Consider the following 17933-nt stretch of genomic DNA (forward strand, 5'->3'; position numbering starts at 1 on the left):
TGGCCCTGAGGGTGACAATCACAAAACACTTTTTGTCAGCCTTTTCTTCCTGTCAAGGAGACGGACATTTGTCCAACCAGTGTGGAGCCTTGTTGATTGCAGGTACCTGCCTTCTCCGTGATTTGAAATTGTGATTTGCACTTCAGGGCCACCGTATTTGACAACTAGTTATGTGAGAGTAATCAACACACCATCAGTTCTGCTTCACATGGAGTCCTGAGTATATTAAACATTAAAGAGTCCTGTTAAGTAATTAAATTAAAGAATAAAAAAATGTCAAGATCTTTTCAATTTAATCGTATTGAATGAGACGCATATTTATGGATTAAAGCAGCCAGCAGTGTATGAGCAGTTAAAATTAATTGACCGCAAAATACAAACTGAGAATTACGATGCTGCTGACATGTTAATGAAGTGTTATGATTACATTATTAATTATGAGTGTTTCCTTTTTTAAACACTAAATACTTAATTGGTATAGATAGATAGATGAATGGATGGATGGATGGATATATACTACAGATTCTCCCCCTTCATTTTGACTCATCGGGTTGCTGCCTGAACTCAACCACGTTAACACTCTGGTCTACACCCACCTGCTGAGACAAGGAGATTGGCTTCTAATTGGAGACTCCTCAAAGGAACATCTTTAAGACTGCATAGACGTATTTATTCTGATCCGATGATCACCGCTCTACAGCTCTGCCCAGTTTTTACAGTTTGTCTCCAGCACCAGCGGACTTGCTGCCCCTTTACGTGATCCTACTCTGACTGGTGCTGCGTCTTCAGAAGAGAGAAACACTTCTCTTGTGATGGACAGGACCTGAATGCAGCCTTGCTATGAATATCTGTGGCTGCCCTAAACATCAAACATGATGATAACAATGACAATGATGTTATCAGTCTTATTTTTATCAAATGTGTGTGTGCGTGTGTGTCTGTCTGTGCGCACTGCTTCCCTGCTTCTAGGGAAACCTCTGTTTTGTTGCCGTGGTGATTAGCCCTGGCAGTGATAGGTGGTATGACAGGACTACAGGAGACAGATGGGGGGGGGGGGGATTCATCAGACTGAGCTGTAAACGCTTGAACGTTGAGGCTGCGAGGATGTCTGTTCCCAATCCTCAACTTCTAATGAAGTCAGTTCTCTGTGAGGCTGCTGCTGACTGATCCGGCACAGACACGCTGACGAAGACCAGGAGCCACTAACAGGTCCTCCTCTTCCTCCTCCTCCTCGGTTTCCTAAATAAAGAGCCACACTTCGAGAAAATGAATGTTTCATATGTTCTCCTTCGGCACAAGAGACTTTTATCTTAGTCCCATTTGCATTTTTGTCACCAGAGCAATTTACATTTTTATAGCATAATTAATGAACAAGAAAGTCATTTACATTTCCTTGCTCTGCACACCAGTACATTGTCTAGAGAGCGTATCTGAAGCGGAGGTACCAGCATCGGGAAATGTGTGGGAGTGTTTGCGAGCGCCAGAGAGATGTCTGAGTTTGAGAGAGAACCAAATAACTACATGATTGTTTTCAAGCAAGAAGGTTGTGGAGAATTCACTGTCGTAATTAAACGGAGACAAGAGGCCCGGCGGCTTTCAGGTGCAAATTGAGGCCAAAGACACTTTCTGTTCAGCTGACCCTCACATCAAATACACGGAGGCTGGCCTCCAGAGCAAATTATACCATTTAAACAGCGCAGAAGAAAACAGTTCATGGCCATTCATACAGTAAATCCTGGTCGGCAAAGATGAAAGAGAATAATTCATCACCATTTCGCCTCCGGTCAATGACCCAAATCTGTCAATAGCTTATTATCTTTTCTGATGCATTATATATACACTTTGTTAGGGAGAGTACACTGGCAGAAAGCATTATAATGTCCTCATTGAAAACCACATCACACTTGATCAGAGGCATGATACATGGAAAGTTAAGTGATTGGGGAAGGGGAAAACCTCTGCAGGAGGGTGGAAAGAACACAAGCATGTCAAATATAAAATGAATATAATAATGACACTACAGCTTTGTGGAGCCTCAAGTGACTCTATTGTGTTTTTAAAAGGCCGGAGACCTTGATTTGGGATTTTGGTGCATTATATTGAGAGATGCGTCTATTTAGAAGTTTTTCCAACAGTTCTCGTTAAGAGCACATTCTGTGCAAATTTTGCAAAAACTGATTAAAAAAAATTAACAAACATAATTTAATTGTAATAAAACATAGTTTAATTAAGCGAAACAAATTAACTGGTTCTGACCATAGGCTGTATGTGAAGATGGTCGACGGGTCTTCCCTTCCTGCCACTATCCAAAAAGGGAACCAAAATATTGGGATTAGGATTGCTAACATTTTACGGATTTGGAACATGAGCTGCGCAGTAACTATCAGGGGGTGGAGCTGCGGCATCAAGGACCCTGCTTTTATAGCATCGAAGAGCCAATTATTATGACTTATACTGCAGCCAACCACTAGGTGGCAATCAAGACACTTTGGCTTCGATTTTAGGGTGCAAGTCGTCCATCTTTATTAACAGTCTATGGAACCACCCCTTTGTCCACATCTGCACCAAATACAGTCCTACCAAGGTGAGGAAGGACAGCCTCTTATGTCTCTATCATCACAATCTATGCAGTTCAGCTCTGAGATGCATTCATGTCTCTTATAGGACACAGTGTGTCCTCTGTGCTAAGCGAGATTTGGGACAACCACAGCTCACCTGAGACCGCAGCTCGACAAAGGCTCCTCGCCAAAAACCGAACAGATGTTCAGCCGCTACTCCTCATGTTCAAACTTTTATTAGACCTCCCCAAAACTGAGATTAGCTGCGGTTGTGTCCCCAGCTGTAGTTCTGTTCAGATTTTCTGTTTGTGATAAAAGTGCGGGATCCAAAAAACAAATAGCGTGGCGGAGGCGGGGAGGTGGGAGGGACTGTGTCCTCTTCGGCAGCAGATACAGCAGCCAGGTGACACATGCTGCAGTGTACAAAACCCCTGCTGCTCCACCACAGTGGAGGCACATGTTTATTGATGTGTCTGGCTGCCCCTGAGCGCACAACAACATGGCCGAGAGCAACAACCACCAACTTACACACAGCTCTCAGAGCAGACAACAGATGAATAAATAAAGCAAATGGGTCATGGACGGTTGGACACTCTGTGGTGATTTCATATATACAAACTTAGAAGATATAACCTTTTATCATCTGCCACAGGCGGGTTGTGATGTTGCTGTTTAAACGACTGAGACCAAACCTGATGCTAAACAACTCAGAGAGAGAAATTGATGCGGCCGCTGTTGTAGGATCGATCCCCACTGGAAACACTGTGTCTGTGAGAAGCTGCTACACCGGGAGAAAAACTCAACTGTAAATATAGCAATGTAAACTTTTGGATTTGAACCCTGAGTGTGCTGAGTTGCAACTGTGTTTCAGAATAAACGCTCAAACACAAACCTCACACAGTCTTTTCTTTCTTGTCTAGTAGCTGGTCGGACACGCAGCGCGCATAGCAGATGATTTTATGACTGAGGAGAAAAGAAACATTAGAGAGATGGATTTTTCAATGGGAGTATTTAGTTGGAACTGTGTCCTTGCACTCTTACATTTGTGCAGATTGAGCACAGATAAACTGAGTTGTGACAAAACCAGGTTCTTTATATTAATTGTTTTGTTTATGAATGAAGGGAAATTCTCTAAAATGACCACACTTTCACTTTATTTTTCAAAAGCCTTGCATTTTGACCCTCCTGCCGTATATTTTACATAATTTTAATACACATAAGAGCATTGGATTGGATTTTTGCCTTTACCTCTTCCCACCTGCCGCTGTGCTCTTGAGCAAAGGGCTTGTAAATCCCTGTTGCTGAGCGGGGACTGATTATTCAGTGGCCGTGGTTTGTGCTCGACTCGGTGAATGTACCCTGATTAGATAGAGGTTCGGGAGTTAATCTTTCCTGCATGGCAAACAGATTAACTTCTTATCTTTTAGCTCAATCGCTCTGATGAAACAAGAGTCTAATTTATTGGTGCAACCTCGTTGGTTACTCTCTGTCGCCTGAAATCCCACCGTGTTTCTCAGCTTAGTGGCCTTCACAGTCACCAGAGCTCCAAATATTCAAATGCAGTCCCTGAGCACTTTATAAGAGACACCTACTACTTGTGTGTAAGGCCCTTCTTTGCTTCACTTCTTTATATCTGAGTTACCATCAACATTTCTCTGATTTCCTGCTCCACATTGACCCTTCTTGCATCACATCATTTCTGCAGATTTATCAGATGTACATTCGTGCTGCTAATTTCCTGTTCAACCACATCTCAAAGTGGAATCTGATCTGGTTCCTGGCGGAGGCCTCATGAAACCAGTTTGTAAAGTGAAACATTATCCTCCTGGAAGTATCCATTAGACAATGGTTAAAAGACACGGACATGTTCAGCAACAATACTCAGATGTCTGTGATATTTGGAACACGATCGGTTGGTATTTAAGAAAACAATCCCCACCACCACCAGTTTGGACTGCTGACACAAGGCAGGTTGGGTCTATGGTTTTTTCTTGCCAAATACTGACTCCACCATCTGCAGCCTCAGCCGAAATCTAGATTCGACAGGCTGCATCTGTTTCAGAGTCTTCAACTGCCCAGCGTTCATGCGTGAGGGGGTCCAGTGCAGCCTCACATTTTAGTTTCTTGGCAGACAGGAATGGAACCTGACTTGGTCTTCTGCTGTTGTAGACCATCATCTGTGAGAACGCCTGCCTGAGGGGATTTTAAAATACTATATAAAAAAATACCTCTGAACTTGTTTCAGAACACTCAAACAAGTCATCCTCTGAGAAAGTTGTTCGGCTATTTTTGCTGGTTTTATTTTTGATCTCTGCTTTATCTCCCCAATTGTTGCCTGTCTGTATATAGTTTTTACTTGTCATTTATGTTGTTGTTCTTTCCATGACCAAAGTTCCTTCGTCTGTGTCTGTGCGTCTGTATTATTACACATGTATTTTTGATATTTTCCTGGTGCAGATAAAAAATATAATCTTAAAAACAGGAATGTCTGTGCAAACTCCTGCACCAATCCACCCAATAGATTTTACAATATTTCAGTCTCGACCAAAGTGGTGGACCGATCGGCTGAGTGGTTATTTATTTCAGCAGTAGCAATGATACAAGTTTCTCATGAGTGATGCATGTTGCCCTCCAGAGTTATTAATATCAATGTTACTATAGTTCTAATGAGCAGTATATTGGTTATTTTTGTCAGCACCATTGACTTTGACTTCTTTAATCAAACTAAATAGATCAAATCAATAAGATTCACAGTTTCCCTAATAGATCTTTATTCATGACCGTTCACAGAAGGTTTTAAAGCAGAATCTATGGTTCATAGTTTTTGTAAAAACTGTGCAAAAATATGCACATTTTCAAAAATAAATCTTGGGAGGATCTCTCTTTAATGTCTGGGCTGAAGTTTCTGAGGCGTCTGACATTATGAATTCAAATGTCAAGTGTTGCCTCTGTCTCATTGGTTTGGTCAGGGTGGTGCCACAAGTTGACCTGGATGGTGAGCCACTGCCACATGTCTCGCCTGGGAGACGGATGAGAGCTCAGCCTGTGGATCTAATCAGATCCTTTCTTTTACTTGGATTGTAGAATGAAGGAGGTACAGCCTACTGATGCGAGGCTCGTGTGTTCCTGCATGCGCACTGGAGGGTCTCTCCTCACCGCCCATGGGTTCGGAGCTCAGCTCACACCTGGAGAGACAGAGGAGCTGGGAGCTGTGATGAAGAGGCTCTGCGCACGGAGCTGCTCAACCTGCCCCTCTCCTGGAAAAGCCACAACACGCCACATTTATTAATTTGGAGACTCCAGCGGGAGGGGGGCTGGGACGCGCGCATGCATGTGACAAGCTTTCCACCTTTTCAGTCGGGCTGGGTTTTGAATCTCTCCATCGGGAGCTGCAGCTTTTTAAAAGCCACCGGAGTGAGTGGCATCTCCAAGCCTCGCGCGCCTCGTCCATCCGTCCTTCGCCCGCGGATCGTCTCAGAGACCATGCGAGGAGGAGAGACGCGCCCTGTGCCATGCTGAACAACTCCCCGACCCTGCTGCTGGCTCTGACCGCGGTGGCCGGACTCCTCCAGCGATGCCAGGGCTGGAGCGACGAGGACCTGCTCCTGCCGCCCATCAACTCCTCCAACAGGTTCATGGCCAACCTGGAGGTGGACGTGCGCTTCTCCAAGAGGAGCGTTGAGGAGAGCGACGGCTCGCCCGACGCCGCCGCCGCCGCCGCCGCCGCCTCGCCCCCGCTGCAGAGCCTGTCCCAGTGCAACGTGAGCGTCCAGCGGCTGCTGCCCACCTCGCTGGTGGCCCGCTGGGACAGCAGCTTCGGCTTCCAGTGTGACGTGCTCCTCTACACCACTAACAACCACGGCAGGGCGTTCTTCTCCGCATCTTTCAACAGGGCCATCTCGCCCGTCGTGGTCGAGCACCTCGGGGTCAACGGGGGTCAGCAGGAGCTGCGGCTGTGCGTGGGCTGCGGGATGTCCCGGTACCGGCGGTTCGGTCAGGGCCGGACGCGGGGCCAGCAGAGCGGGGACCAGGTCGCCTTCTGCTGCGTGGATTTCAGCCTCGACGAGCTGAAGGGGGACAAAAGTTGGAGGCTGAACCGAAAACCCATCGAGTCGACACTTGTGGCTTGTTTCATGACTCTGGTGATCATCGTGTGGAGTGTTGCTGCTCTCATATGGCCGGTGCCCATCATTGCAGGATTTCTGCCCAATGGCATGGAGCAGAGGAGACCCAGATAAATGACCTTTATATTGATTATAGCCTGTGCTGCCTATACTATAATTGTAGCCATTCAGCTCTTCACACTTTTGGAGGGTTCTGGGAGCTTTTTTGATGAGATGCTTTCTTGTGGGTATTCTTTACTAAACCTCCTCCTCTTTAGGACAACCAAGGTAATGTATGAAGAATTACACTAGCCAATAATAGTAATCTATACTGGGACCAATACCAACGTGTTTTGTATACCCTTGTAGGCCTTCCTATAGATTATGTCAGCCGTGCAAACTTTTTCTCCTTCAACTGTGTTTGTATAGTTTTTAATCTTTTTAGAAAAGTTTTTGCCTTATGCCATGTGAAGGACTTTTGCACTGAAAACCAAACTCTAACATGTGCCGTCACATACAGTACTATATATAATATATATTCAACCTATGGTCATGTTCAGAGTAAGTGTGATAGTTTTCATTTCCAATACATTATGAAACATCGATGTTGTTTCTGACTGACATAGACAGAGGTTCAGGATTTATATTGTTAGATTTCTAATGTCAAGTTCAGTTGTGCTTATTTGTAGGCTATTCATGTTAAAATGAAAATAAAATTGATTATAGGCTATAATTCAGATTCTCTCTGACCTGTTTTGTCTGTAGCCTAAATCAATTCACTTCTCACAGATTAAAGGTGAAGTTCACGTTTGAGCCCATAATGTAATGCTTGTCTATAGGAAACAGATTTGACATGAGATGCACCTTTAAGTTAAGACAATAGGAAAACTGGGCCAAATATCTACTGATAATAGTTATAATAATTCACAAATTACCTCAATTTGTAAGGTTAATATATGGAAATATTGTCACTTAACTTTATTTTGATAAATGAGTGTTACTTTATGGCTGAACAATGAGCAGCATCTTCTTGTTAACGCTGGTTCGGGTGGTTGTGAAATCTTTATACACTGTTGTTTAATGTAAAACCATTCATAAAGGCTTATACTTTCAATTAAAAAAATCTGTATTCTAGTCATTGAGGTCATCCCTGGTTTCCATCCCCTCATTTTAATGGACTATGTAAAGTACTGAAGCTTCAGACAATCCCTCGCCATCTGTAATGTAAATGCTTGATTGATCACACAAACAGGAACTATTTTCTTTGCCTTTCAAGGTTTGACCAAACACATTAAAGTGGGAGAACTGGTAGGCCACAGCAGTGCAAATACAAGATACAGGGACCAGAGCAGTCAAGCCGAGACTTTATCAGCCTGAGCTGACAATGAGACGAGTGAGCTGACGGATTTGTGACGGTGACAAACTCTGAGGGAAACTTTCACATTAATATTGTGGGCACAAAGCAGTCAGAGATGTTTATCTGGCAGAAAACAGATTAGTAAACAGGTCACTGATCATGGAGAAAATAACAGGCTGTATCATCCGTAACATTTAAAAAGATAAATGCTTCATTGCTTCGGTGTTGCGGCTGATCGGGGTATCTCTTTTAATACTTTATTTTGTTTTTTTGCATTTTATAAAGACTAGACAACCAGACAGAAGATTGACAGAGAGATAGAGGGAAATATGGGAAAATGAACATATGAACATATCATACATGTAAACGCTGCTTGTTGTGCAGAGTACTCACAAGTGCTGTGTGTTAGATCTTAAACACTGAAATACGGTTCATAAATAAGCTGAAGGAGTCAGTCAGTCCTCCCTGGCCTCACCCAAAGGAGGAATGGGCCTGGATAGATTTATTTAGTGGAACTGGTTTTCAAAAATCTTGGTGTTTTCCTCTGTATGAGCGAGATGATAGTAGCCATCCAATTCATGAAAGGAGAAGGTGATCATTCCTGTCCCTCAGAATCAGTCTTTTGGCGGTGATCATCCCGAGCGTATAGAAGTTACTAAGGTATCGTCAGATTATATTTATAGCAGGTTGAAAAAGACAGGAAATGAGCCAAAGTGCCTTACAAACATGGCAAAGGGAAAACAATACAAGTGTGGATAAAAAGAAAGTAAAACCAATGTTGTTAGAGGAAGACGCAAAAAATGAATCACAGGATAAACGTAAATTAGATCATAAGTGAGACAGCAGCAGAATCATGAGACAGAATCAGGGTGAATTGTGGGACAGGAAACTATTCCAGACCTACATAGAATAATGCATTATGTCTATCGTGGAAATTATTCAACTGTGAGTTCATGACAAGAACATATTATAACATTGGCCTAAATCATCTATTTGCAATATTAATGCTTTGTTTATAGATGAGAATCCATTTCAGTTCAGTGGTTCAAAGTAAGCAGTCATATTACAGATGTCGCAGATTTAGGACCATCATATAAAAAGGTTTCAACATGACTCACACCTGAATAATTTACAGTATAGAAATTAAAACCCATATTTCCTTTCTAACAGAGATTAAGGCCTATACACACGGATCAAAATGAAAACACGTGAATTAGTCAGTGTTGTGGTAAAATCTCTAAAAGGAGAAAACAACATTTTATTTATATATACATTATTTATGTGGGAGCTCGTTTTAAAACCTGATATAATCATGTAATAAACTAAATCTCCTATGTGTAATAGGCAATTAAATTTGAACATTAAGCACTGAACAAAAAAATATTATCAACTCTACAGGACTTTATAATTATAGGTATAATTGTAATTACAATTATTATTATTATAAGTTGTAGTAATGAGTAGTGGTAGTAGAAGTAGTTTTCTTTTATTGTTTTATTACAGTTAGTTTAAATATTCGAACTGTATTTATTTTGTCTGTTTGCTTTGTCTTTTCTTTTTTCTAAGCATTAATGAACTCTGTACCTGTCAAAATGGCCGACGTGGCCACGCCTTGATATACCTTGGTAATTTAACACTACCTCCGGGCTGCTGACACACACATCAGACACCCACACACACGCACACATACACACGCACACACTAGGAAGTAGAGTTACGTTGACTGCGTCCCGACGACGTGCGGCCTGATCTCTGACCAACAGAACCACAGGAACATGTGGCTCACTCTGGACAACAGGCGCTGACAATGTTCGCAGATTTCCCCTCAGGATCCTCAGACGTGTAGAGTACTACCGTGGGACAGGCAGCATGTCCGCTCCCACGATCACAGCGGCTCTGCTCCTTCTCCTCCTCACGGGCATCGTCTCCACTGCGTCAGGTAGGTCTCAGCTTCATTACTAACCAGAGGAGCAGACGCAGGGTGGAAGCTGCTGTTTGAGTTCTGCTGGTGATCAATAATTGATTCTCCCTCAGATTACAGGATAACTCTGGAGGGCCACATGGATCACTTGTCAAACTTGTTCAGAGAAACTTGTGTCACTCTGCTGTTTACTGCTGATGTGGTTTCATGAGTTCAATGAGTAGCCAAGATCAGGTTAAGAATTAACACAAAGCAGTGTTCTTTCTGTGGGGAGATGTTGTTGTGTTGTTCTTGTAAGTGTCTGGCCTGTGTTCTCTTGTTTGATCAACAAAATCCAACAATCCTTCCCGAGCAGGTTGTTGTCCACTCCAGGAGCACACAGAGGAATATAGAAGGAGCGCAGGGAGGCGGGACATGACAGTTGATTCAGGCAGCAGCATTAGCAGCTGCAGTGTGCTAACATGTCTCTGTTTGCTCAGCACGGGGCTGGTTAGTCACAGGAGGAGCGGAGCCAAACTGTCCAGCCCGTCTTTCAGCTGGTTTAGTCACTCAGTAGAACACGTACCTCAGCCAGGGCCTTAGAGTCAGTCAAGCGGCCCAACATCTGACAGCCTGTACCCTTAACCTGCCAGGTTTCATTCATCTCGATTGAGTCGTTCGCTGCGAAATTGGTGAAAATGTCAAATGTTAGAGAAGTAAAAAAAAACAAAAAACAGATGGAGCCGTGTCCTGCTCGGCGGTGGTAGAGTAAATAAATCTTTATCTGGTTTTCTGTTGGACCAGAGTGATGATTTTATTGTGACGTCTCCTAACTTTATTCAGGGACGGACGTCTACTGTTTTTATCACTTTCTCATGCCAATCAAATGTCTTTTATCCAGGGGTTCAAAAACTCACCATCACCCCTGACAGAGGCACCACCTTCAGCATCACCAGCACCCAGGTCAAAGGTTGTAAGGTGTGCACGGGGGCAGGACGCTCCCGGAGATGTGATGCATCTCTGCTGTTAAATGAAAACAACTCTCCCGTGTCAGTGGAGTTTGAGTGCCCCCGACCTCAAGATGCTTTCAAGGTCGAAATTATCCGCAATATAGGTAAGAGCGCTGATGTCTCTCTGAAGGAATGTGAAGGTGTTATTTGAAATGTTATCTCATAAGGTAATCAAGACTGTCTTGCTGGATGTATCTACTCTAAAACTCATAGGAAATTCTTTCTTCAGATTGTAATACAAAGTCTTGCACTGGCCACATCATCCAGTCCGACTCCGGCTCACTTCCTCTGCTGGATTTTAACCGAAAGTTCACTTGGAACCTGAAGGCAGCGGCGCCCAAAGCGTTCAAAATAGACTTCAGCGGCACAGGTCTGAGACAGATAGATCCGTCCGAGAGCTGTCCGGACAGACACAGCTACAGCCTCCAGGCCCTGCAGACTACAGGGAGCGTGGCCGTGGGGAAATACTGCAGAGCGGGCGCTATCAGCAGCGCTCAGATACTGATCCTGGGCAGCTTTTCTCTGGAGGTCCCAGGAGGGCAGAAGCTGCAAAACGGACAGTTTGACGTGTCCGTCGGGGAGGAAATCAAATGTGAGTTAGTTCGAAAAAAACTTCTCTTGTGTGTCTTTCAATTCTTTTATTTGACAGTTTAATTTCCTCGTTTCTCTCCCAGCCCTCGCCAAAATCACTCTGACGGTACCAAAAGGGACCTCGTCCTCCGTGCTGCTGTCTCCAAACTACCCGGACAGCTTTCCTGACGACGATTTGATGGAGTGGTACTTTCACGTTCCGGACAACCACAAGACGGCCGTACGGTTCTTTAACCTCACACAGCCCAGTTGTCTGAAGAAGGAGACGGCGGTGGAGTACCACAGCAAAGGGAGAGCAACGCTGGTGCGGAGTCTGACCGATCCGAAGCTCGAACAGAGGTTTGGGAACTTCTCCATGACGCTGAGGAACTGTGAGATGGAAAGAAGACGAGCTGATTCTCCCGGACTCAGCCTACAAGTCCAGGTGTCCACTTCAAGTGCAAGATCATCAGGTTTGTACCTCATCTGTAGTTGAATGTGTTGTGATTAGCTTTGGGATTAAGGGTGGTTTTGTTATACCCTTTTAACCGCGTCCCTTTGACATGGTTTGCTAAAGTGATCAGATAGAGCTAAGCCAGAGAAATATCCAAATGTTTGGGTAGAACGAGTTTACCTTATAGACATACTGCAACTTTAAAACTGACAGAATAATCATAAGCTGATTCGTAGGGGCAAAAACTGCTTCAATTGAAACTTAGTTTTAAATTCTAAACTCTTCACCCTGTAAACTATCTTGATCGCGATCTCTTACCAGCCAAAGCAGACCGATGTATCCAAACTAAACACCCCCCCCCTAAAAAGATCAGTTAACATTTAGAAAGCCATCATACGTGATCTGCTCGGCACCAGACGCAGTTAGCTGCTAAAGAAACAGATTAACCTCATAGGAGTTGGTTGAGACCAAAAGTGGAGCCAAAATGAGAGTAATGAGATATCAACTTTATAAGCTGATAATATATAAAGTTGTCAGTGTTGCGCCCACTGCTTAAACTGGGCTTGTAATTTTATTTTTTAGCTGGTGGTGACGCATAAGGATCAAATATTTGCTGCTTGAAGTATTATTCTTACTTCAGTGCTGTTCTTCTGGTATTAGTTCACACAAGTTTGCTCGGTCAAACTTAAGCAGTTTTCCAACTCAAGAATATGTGCGGACATCTTCCAGAGTTTGCCTTTCACACCAAGAAAATCTGGAAGATTTCAGGAAACTGTCGGGAGCAAATCTGAAAGCAGTTATATTGACAAGCTACTGTAGCCTGCTGTTTAATCTTTAAATTATTTGAGTTGGTCTGGTCAGTGCCAGATTATTTATTTCATAAAGACTTGGGATGAAGGAAAGGAAGCAAATCTGAACTTTGTTAAAGCTAAATGTTAGAATCATGACAGAAAATGTTTGTTTGATGTTCCAGTTTATAAATGAAGGCAGTATTGTCTTTAGCTGACCTTGTGTAGCACTGTAGCACAGGGTTGCTCTGTGTAGGTGGTTGTTTTACAGTGAAGGATGTCTCCTCTGCGTGTTGTAGCAGGCATTTTTTTTCCCTGTTTTCTGATCGTGTTGCAACGCAGCTGCTGTTTGGTTATTCAGTGGTGTTGAAGTGTTTTTACCTTTTTTGTCTTTGAAACATGATGAGTTCTGACGTAGGGAGTGGGCCTCGTTATCTGTATCTGAGTAATCGGGTGGTCTTAGGGGAGCTCTTCGATTGCCTCACTAGTGCTGAGTCATGATTGGCTGTATTGGCGGCACGTCACCCGGCTTCACTTCCTTCGGTGATCAGGGGGAATCCTGCCCTGCTCCTATCTGTCAGATCAAAATTACAAATTCCAGTTCGATGTTGATGCGATGACTAATGATCTCTCACATCTCCTCTGTGCTGCTTTTCTCTGTAGTGTTGTGCAAAGTGGACCCGAGCAAAGCGGGGGGCCTCTTTCTTTACATCAGGAAGCTGAGGCCGACTTCTGCCTGTGAGATGAAAATCAACTCTGTGACGAAGGAGAACATCACGGTCACCTCAAACAGCGAGCTGTCGTTCCAGGACTGCACCCCCGAGGACATAGAGGTCACCGCCAGGAAAGTTATTGGTAAGTCCAGATGTGAGGGTCAAACAGGGGATTCCCTGGATATAGAAGATATACATTTTGTAAACGATCTATACTGGGACAAATGGTTCATATCGTAAAGAATCAATTTTATTCTACGTCTATTTGTATGGTATCAAAATGACTTTAAAAAGTGTGATTTTCCAATTATTCCAAACATCAGAGTGATAAGAACAACCTAAAATGAGAGATTCCATGTATGAGAAAAGGGAACTGTGTTTTTTGAGTACATGAATGCAGGATTTAAATGCAAGTTTTAAAGTTTATTACCAAATCTATAAATAAAACCTCTACATTTATGGCTTGAACACGGCTCATAGCACCACCTGGTGTATCAAACCGCCTTGGACCTAGCACGGCCATGTTTATGGAGAGTCAACCATTTGTTTGGTTTCTGTATCATCACATCTACATATACTTAAAAAGGTTAACAAATTCTAATCAATGGTGGGCAGCCTGCAGCGAATCAGGAGAGCCGTGCTCATTTTCCAATCTATGGTGAAGCTAAACAGTATCAGCCCCCATCTCCCTGGACTGGCAGTTTTTTGCATTTCCAAGGAGAGGCACTTCAGGCAAAACCTTGAAGTGAAATTAAACTTTTAACGTGCACTTTCATTTTTTTAAGTTTAGTCCACCTCCCACCCTTATCATGGAGGAGGCAGGATTCATGACCTACAATGCAGCAAGCTATATAAGCTTTATATGCAGTCTATGGTTTACACAGAGTAGTTTTCTAGAAAACGAGAATTTCTGTTTATTTATAACCCTCTTGTCCTCTATTTAAATTATTGTCATTTGCCTGCCAGAGTGTCGTGACCCCCGAGACTGTCAAAAGACGGTGCCACTCTCGCTGCCCTTGCTGCCGGGCTGCCTCCCGGCCCCTGTGAGCAGCGTGACCTGGCATCTCCGCCCCCCCGCGCACGGCACCGTGGAGCTGACCTCCCCCGCCGGCCCCCTCAGACAGTCCCTACCTGGGCAGCTGTGCAACGACAGCCTCCTCATCAAAGTGGCCGAAGATGACGGCACAAGTATCGGACACTTCTGTCCTCAGGGAGCCATACAGAAGATCCAGATCCACACCAACATGTCCGTCACCGCGTCCAACACGGGGAGGAACGCACTGAGGACGTGTTACAAGAACGTGCTGGACGCCTGTTTTAAAGACGAGATATCCGGTAGCTTAACAGCCTCAGTTCAATTCAATAAATTTCAACTATTCTATTGTATTAAATATTCTTTCTTTCTAACTCACTTTCAGAAAGATATATCTTCACTGTATCTTCAAAGAAAAACGCCCCCGTCCTCTTGGCCACTCCCGGTTGGCCGGAGGGAATGAAACCTTACGCCACCGTCTCTTGGATCGTCTCCGTGCCACCGAAGATGGAGGCGCACCTGATGTTTGTAAACGTCAGCCAGCCCAAGTGCAGCAGCCGCCACACCAAGATCAGGGTGCAGAGGGTCGGCCGCCGGGAGGAGGACTACAGCCGCAGGGAGGATGAGGAGGCTGAGGAGGAGCTCACAGTCTCGGAGAGGTTCTACCTCAACATGTCCAACTGCATGCCTGAGAGAAGAATATTCAGCGCCCTCACCAAGATCACGTTGCAGGACAGCAAGAGTAAGAGGAGATGTTAACTTTCTTTTTTTCATATTTGGACAGTAATTTACTAGAGATGTTCCTATAGTGTTATTACCTTCCTTATAGCGATTCAGATATAGGAACTTTGAGTATCGGCCAGTAACAGGGACCAATCTGATACAGGTTTATTTAAAAATAATAATAACTCCTATATATAAAAAACACATAAATATATACAGAGAATGAGCTAAAGTAATTCAACTTATTTTTATTATTCAGTTTGACAGTCATAACTGAAAATAGAAAAGAATACATTTCCAAAAAACAATTGGTTCCTTTAAATATCTCAAAACTGAAGTCTTGCATAAAGTAAATGTCACTGTTTTACTTGTGGTACTTTCAGCATGAAATATATTCCAAAAAGATGTGGTATTGGATCTGTTCGCAAAATCTCTATAGTTAACTCATCCGTAAAATGCTTTCATTTCTTCATCTAGAGAGACGGATACATTAAAACATTCAAACTTAATCTACTGCACGATATAACACTAAATGGGGAGATTTTGTTCACGGACACTTTCACTCCAAAGATTTGTGCTGCTAGATCCGTGTACTCTGTGTGTAATCTGTGGCACAAAGTACTAATGATAGATTTGATCTGTTTCTAGACTTTCTGCTGACCACCATCCTGAGTGTGGTGGCCGCTCTGCTGGTCATTTTCATCATTGTGCTGGTAGTCGTCTGTCTGGTCATTCGGTAAGTGCATCTGCTGCATGTTAAGAAATGTCTGCATTTTGTCTTGAGAAAGAATGAGCAGGGCTGATGCCCCACAGCTAGAAGGTTCCTGGTTTGAGTCCCGGTTCAGACGGGATCTTGTGGATTTTGCATGTTCTTCCCATTTGCAGTTTTCTCCCTGTTCTCTGGCTTCTGTCCAAAGACATCCAGATTGAGGGTAGGTTAGCTGGACACTTTAATTTGACCGTTGCTGTGAGTGTGAGAGTTTATCACTGTATGTCCGCCCTGTGATGGCGACCTATCCAGGGTGAACCCCGCCTCTCCCCCAATCTCAGCAGGGACAGGCTCCAGCCCGCTAAAGAGATGCTTTACATGTCTCCAAAACGCTCATCCTCTTGTTTCTTCTGTCAAACAGGAAGAAGAAGAAGCTGCTGAATCACCAAGTTTCCATCTACAATCCGAACGGCACCAGCTTCCTGCCCGGACAAAACAACTTCCCCAAATCGCGTGAAGACAACGAGTCCCACGTGTACGCCTCCATCGAGGACACGCTGGTCTACACAGACCTGCTGAGAAAGGGAATGGAGATCGGTGTTTACGGAGAGACCGACACGTACCGGTCCTTCCCCGGACACACGGACTCTCAAAAGCCGCTGGTCTCCAAAACCTCCAGCGTCAATGACTCGGCTGACGGGGTTTATCGCCCCTTCTTGTACCTAGCTGAAGGCCGTCCTCCGCTTCCCAACAGGCCTCCGAGCCATGAGCTGGTGGACAATGAGATTTACCAGAGCAGGGACCCGATTGGGGAGGAGGGCTCTCCGAGGCTGGGGCCGAGGCTGGAGCCGGAGGGAGGAAACTGAGGAGGATATTGGATTCACCCTTTCTTCATCGTACTTGGTGTATTTGACATATTCATTCCCTGGGATCTGTGTGATAACCTGCAGCTCAGCCCTGAGAGGAGCTCTGTTTTCTGAGCGTAGTTTTGCATCACAGCCACGCACACCAAGTAACGCTGTTCAAACGTGCATGCTGCTGTTACCTTTTTAATTTTCAATGAAGACACATTTTCTCTCAAAGTATCAATCCCCCCCTAAATACTAGTTCTTCCCACTGTAAAGCGCTGTTTTCCTTTTTAAACTATGATTTTTTTTTAATTTGTTGATATTGTACATGTGTCATTTTGTACATATTATGGATATTTGTTCTGTGTGCTGTTTAAACGCTGAGTTTTATATTTGTATCTGAATAGAGAGGAGGACTCCGCTGCTGCTGCAATCATTTGCACTTTCTTGCATCGTCTGAACCTGAAGGCTGATGATTGTCTGTGTTGCCGGCGATTGCAGCAGCAGTGAGTGTGCACGGAGTCCTCCCTGTGTGTCTGTTATCACAGTCCCTCCGCCTGCTGCCGTGGCTTCTGGTGATCACTACACTGTAAATGTGCCCTGCATAGCTGGTAGATACACTCCTTCTATTACAGTTAAGGATTAACAGGATTAAGTAAAACATTGTGCTTTTGTTGTTTGGTTTTTTTGACCCATCTCAAGGAAATGTACACACTGCCGACGTGATGCTTTTTCTTTGGTCCTTATTTCCATTCTGCTGGACTTTAGCGACATGGAATACACACTCATGTGCTTCGTCAGTGTGTGTTCTGGCTGACCGAGTGTCCCTATTCATTACAGGCACCGTTTAAAAGAGAGACTGTTCAAGAGCTGTAATCTAACATGAGTGTGGTGAGCGGTCAGGACCTCTTCACTTGTTGTGAAGATCTGAGTCACTGGTCGTGTGAGTAAATACCATCTAATGTTCGTAGATGACAGAAAGTCAATACTTCTCATGGAGCCGGATGATACGGCCAAAGCTTATATCCAGATAAAAAACTTTCACCTCAGTCGATTAATTATCACTATTTCTTTTTGCTACTGAGAGAAGGTTGTTGTTTTAAACTTGTTCTTTATGAGCAGAGAATGACAAGCGCCTGATAATCATCAAAATGTATGAGCATAATA

The 17933-nt window shown here is 43.9% G+C and overlaps 2 protein-coding genes across 2 annotated transcripts; both read left to right on the top strand.

The window, feature by feature from the left end:
- Positions 1-5659: 5659 nt before the first annotated feature.
- LOC133964417 (transmembrane protein 158) lies at positions 5660-7773 on the top strand. Its single transcript, XM_062398476.1, has one exon. It carries the CDS (start codon positions 6071-6073, stop codon positions 6794-6796), a length of 726 nt encoding a protein of 241 aa, XP_062254460.1. The 5' UTR covers positions 5660-6070; the 3' UTR covers positions 6797-7773.
- A 1881-nt stretch (positions 7774-9654) lies between these two features.
- cdcp1a (CUB domain containing protein 1a) lies at positions 9655-17815 on the top strand. The gene is made up of 9 exons (XM_062399305.1): positions 9655-9957; positions 10820-11032; positions 11158-11520; positions 11603-11971; positions 13404-13595; positions 14420-14788; positions 14872-15228; positions 15858-15945; positions 16340-17815. The coding sequence occupies exons 1-9, from the start codon at positions 9888-9890 to the stop codon at positions 16782-16784; spliced, it is 2466 nt and encodes an 821-aa protein (XP_062255289.1). The 5' UTR covers positions 9655-9887; the 3' UTR covers positions 16785-17815.
- Positions 17816-17933: the final 118 nt, after the last annotated feature.

Source organism: Platichthys flesus, chromosome 11, assembly GCF_949316205.1.
Source record: "Platichthys flesus chromosome 11, fPlaFle2.1, whole genome shotgun sequence".
Lineage (NCBI taxonomy): Eukaryota > Metazoa > Chordata > Actinopteri > Pleuronectiformes > Pleuronectidae > Platichthys > Platichthys flesus.

Coding starts and splice junctions, on each gene's coding strand:
- LOC133964417 (XM_062398476.1), top strand. CDS start 6,071: ATGCTGAACAACTCCCCGACCCTGCTGCTGGCTCTGACCGCGGTGGCC.
- cdcp1a (XM_062399305.1), top strand. CDS start 9,888: ATGTCCGCTCCCACGATCACAGCGGCTCTGCTCCTTCTCCTCCTCACG. Junction 9,958..10,819: donor CATCGTCTCCACTGCGTCAG/GTAGGTCTCAGC, acceptor TCTTTTATCCAG/GGGTTCAAAAACTCACCATC. Junction 15,946..16,339: donor GTCGTCTGTCTGGTCATTCG/GTAAGTGCATCT, acceptor TCTGTCAAACAG/GAAGAAGAAGAAGCTGCTGA.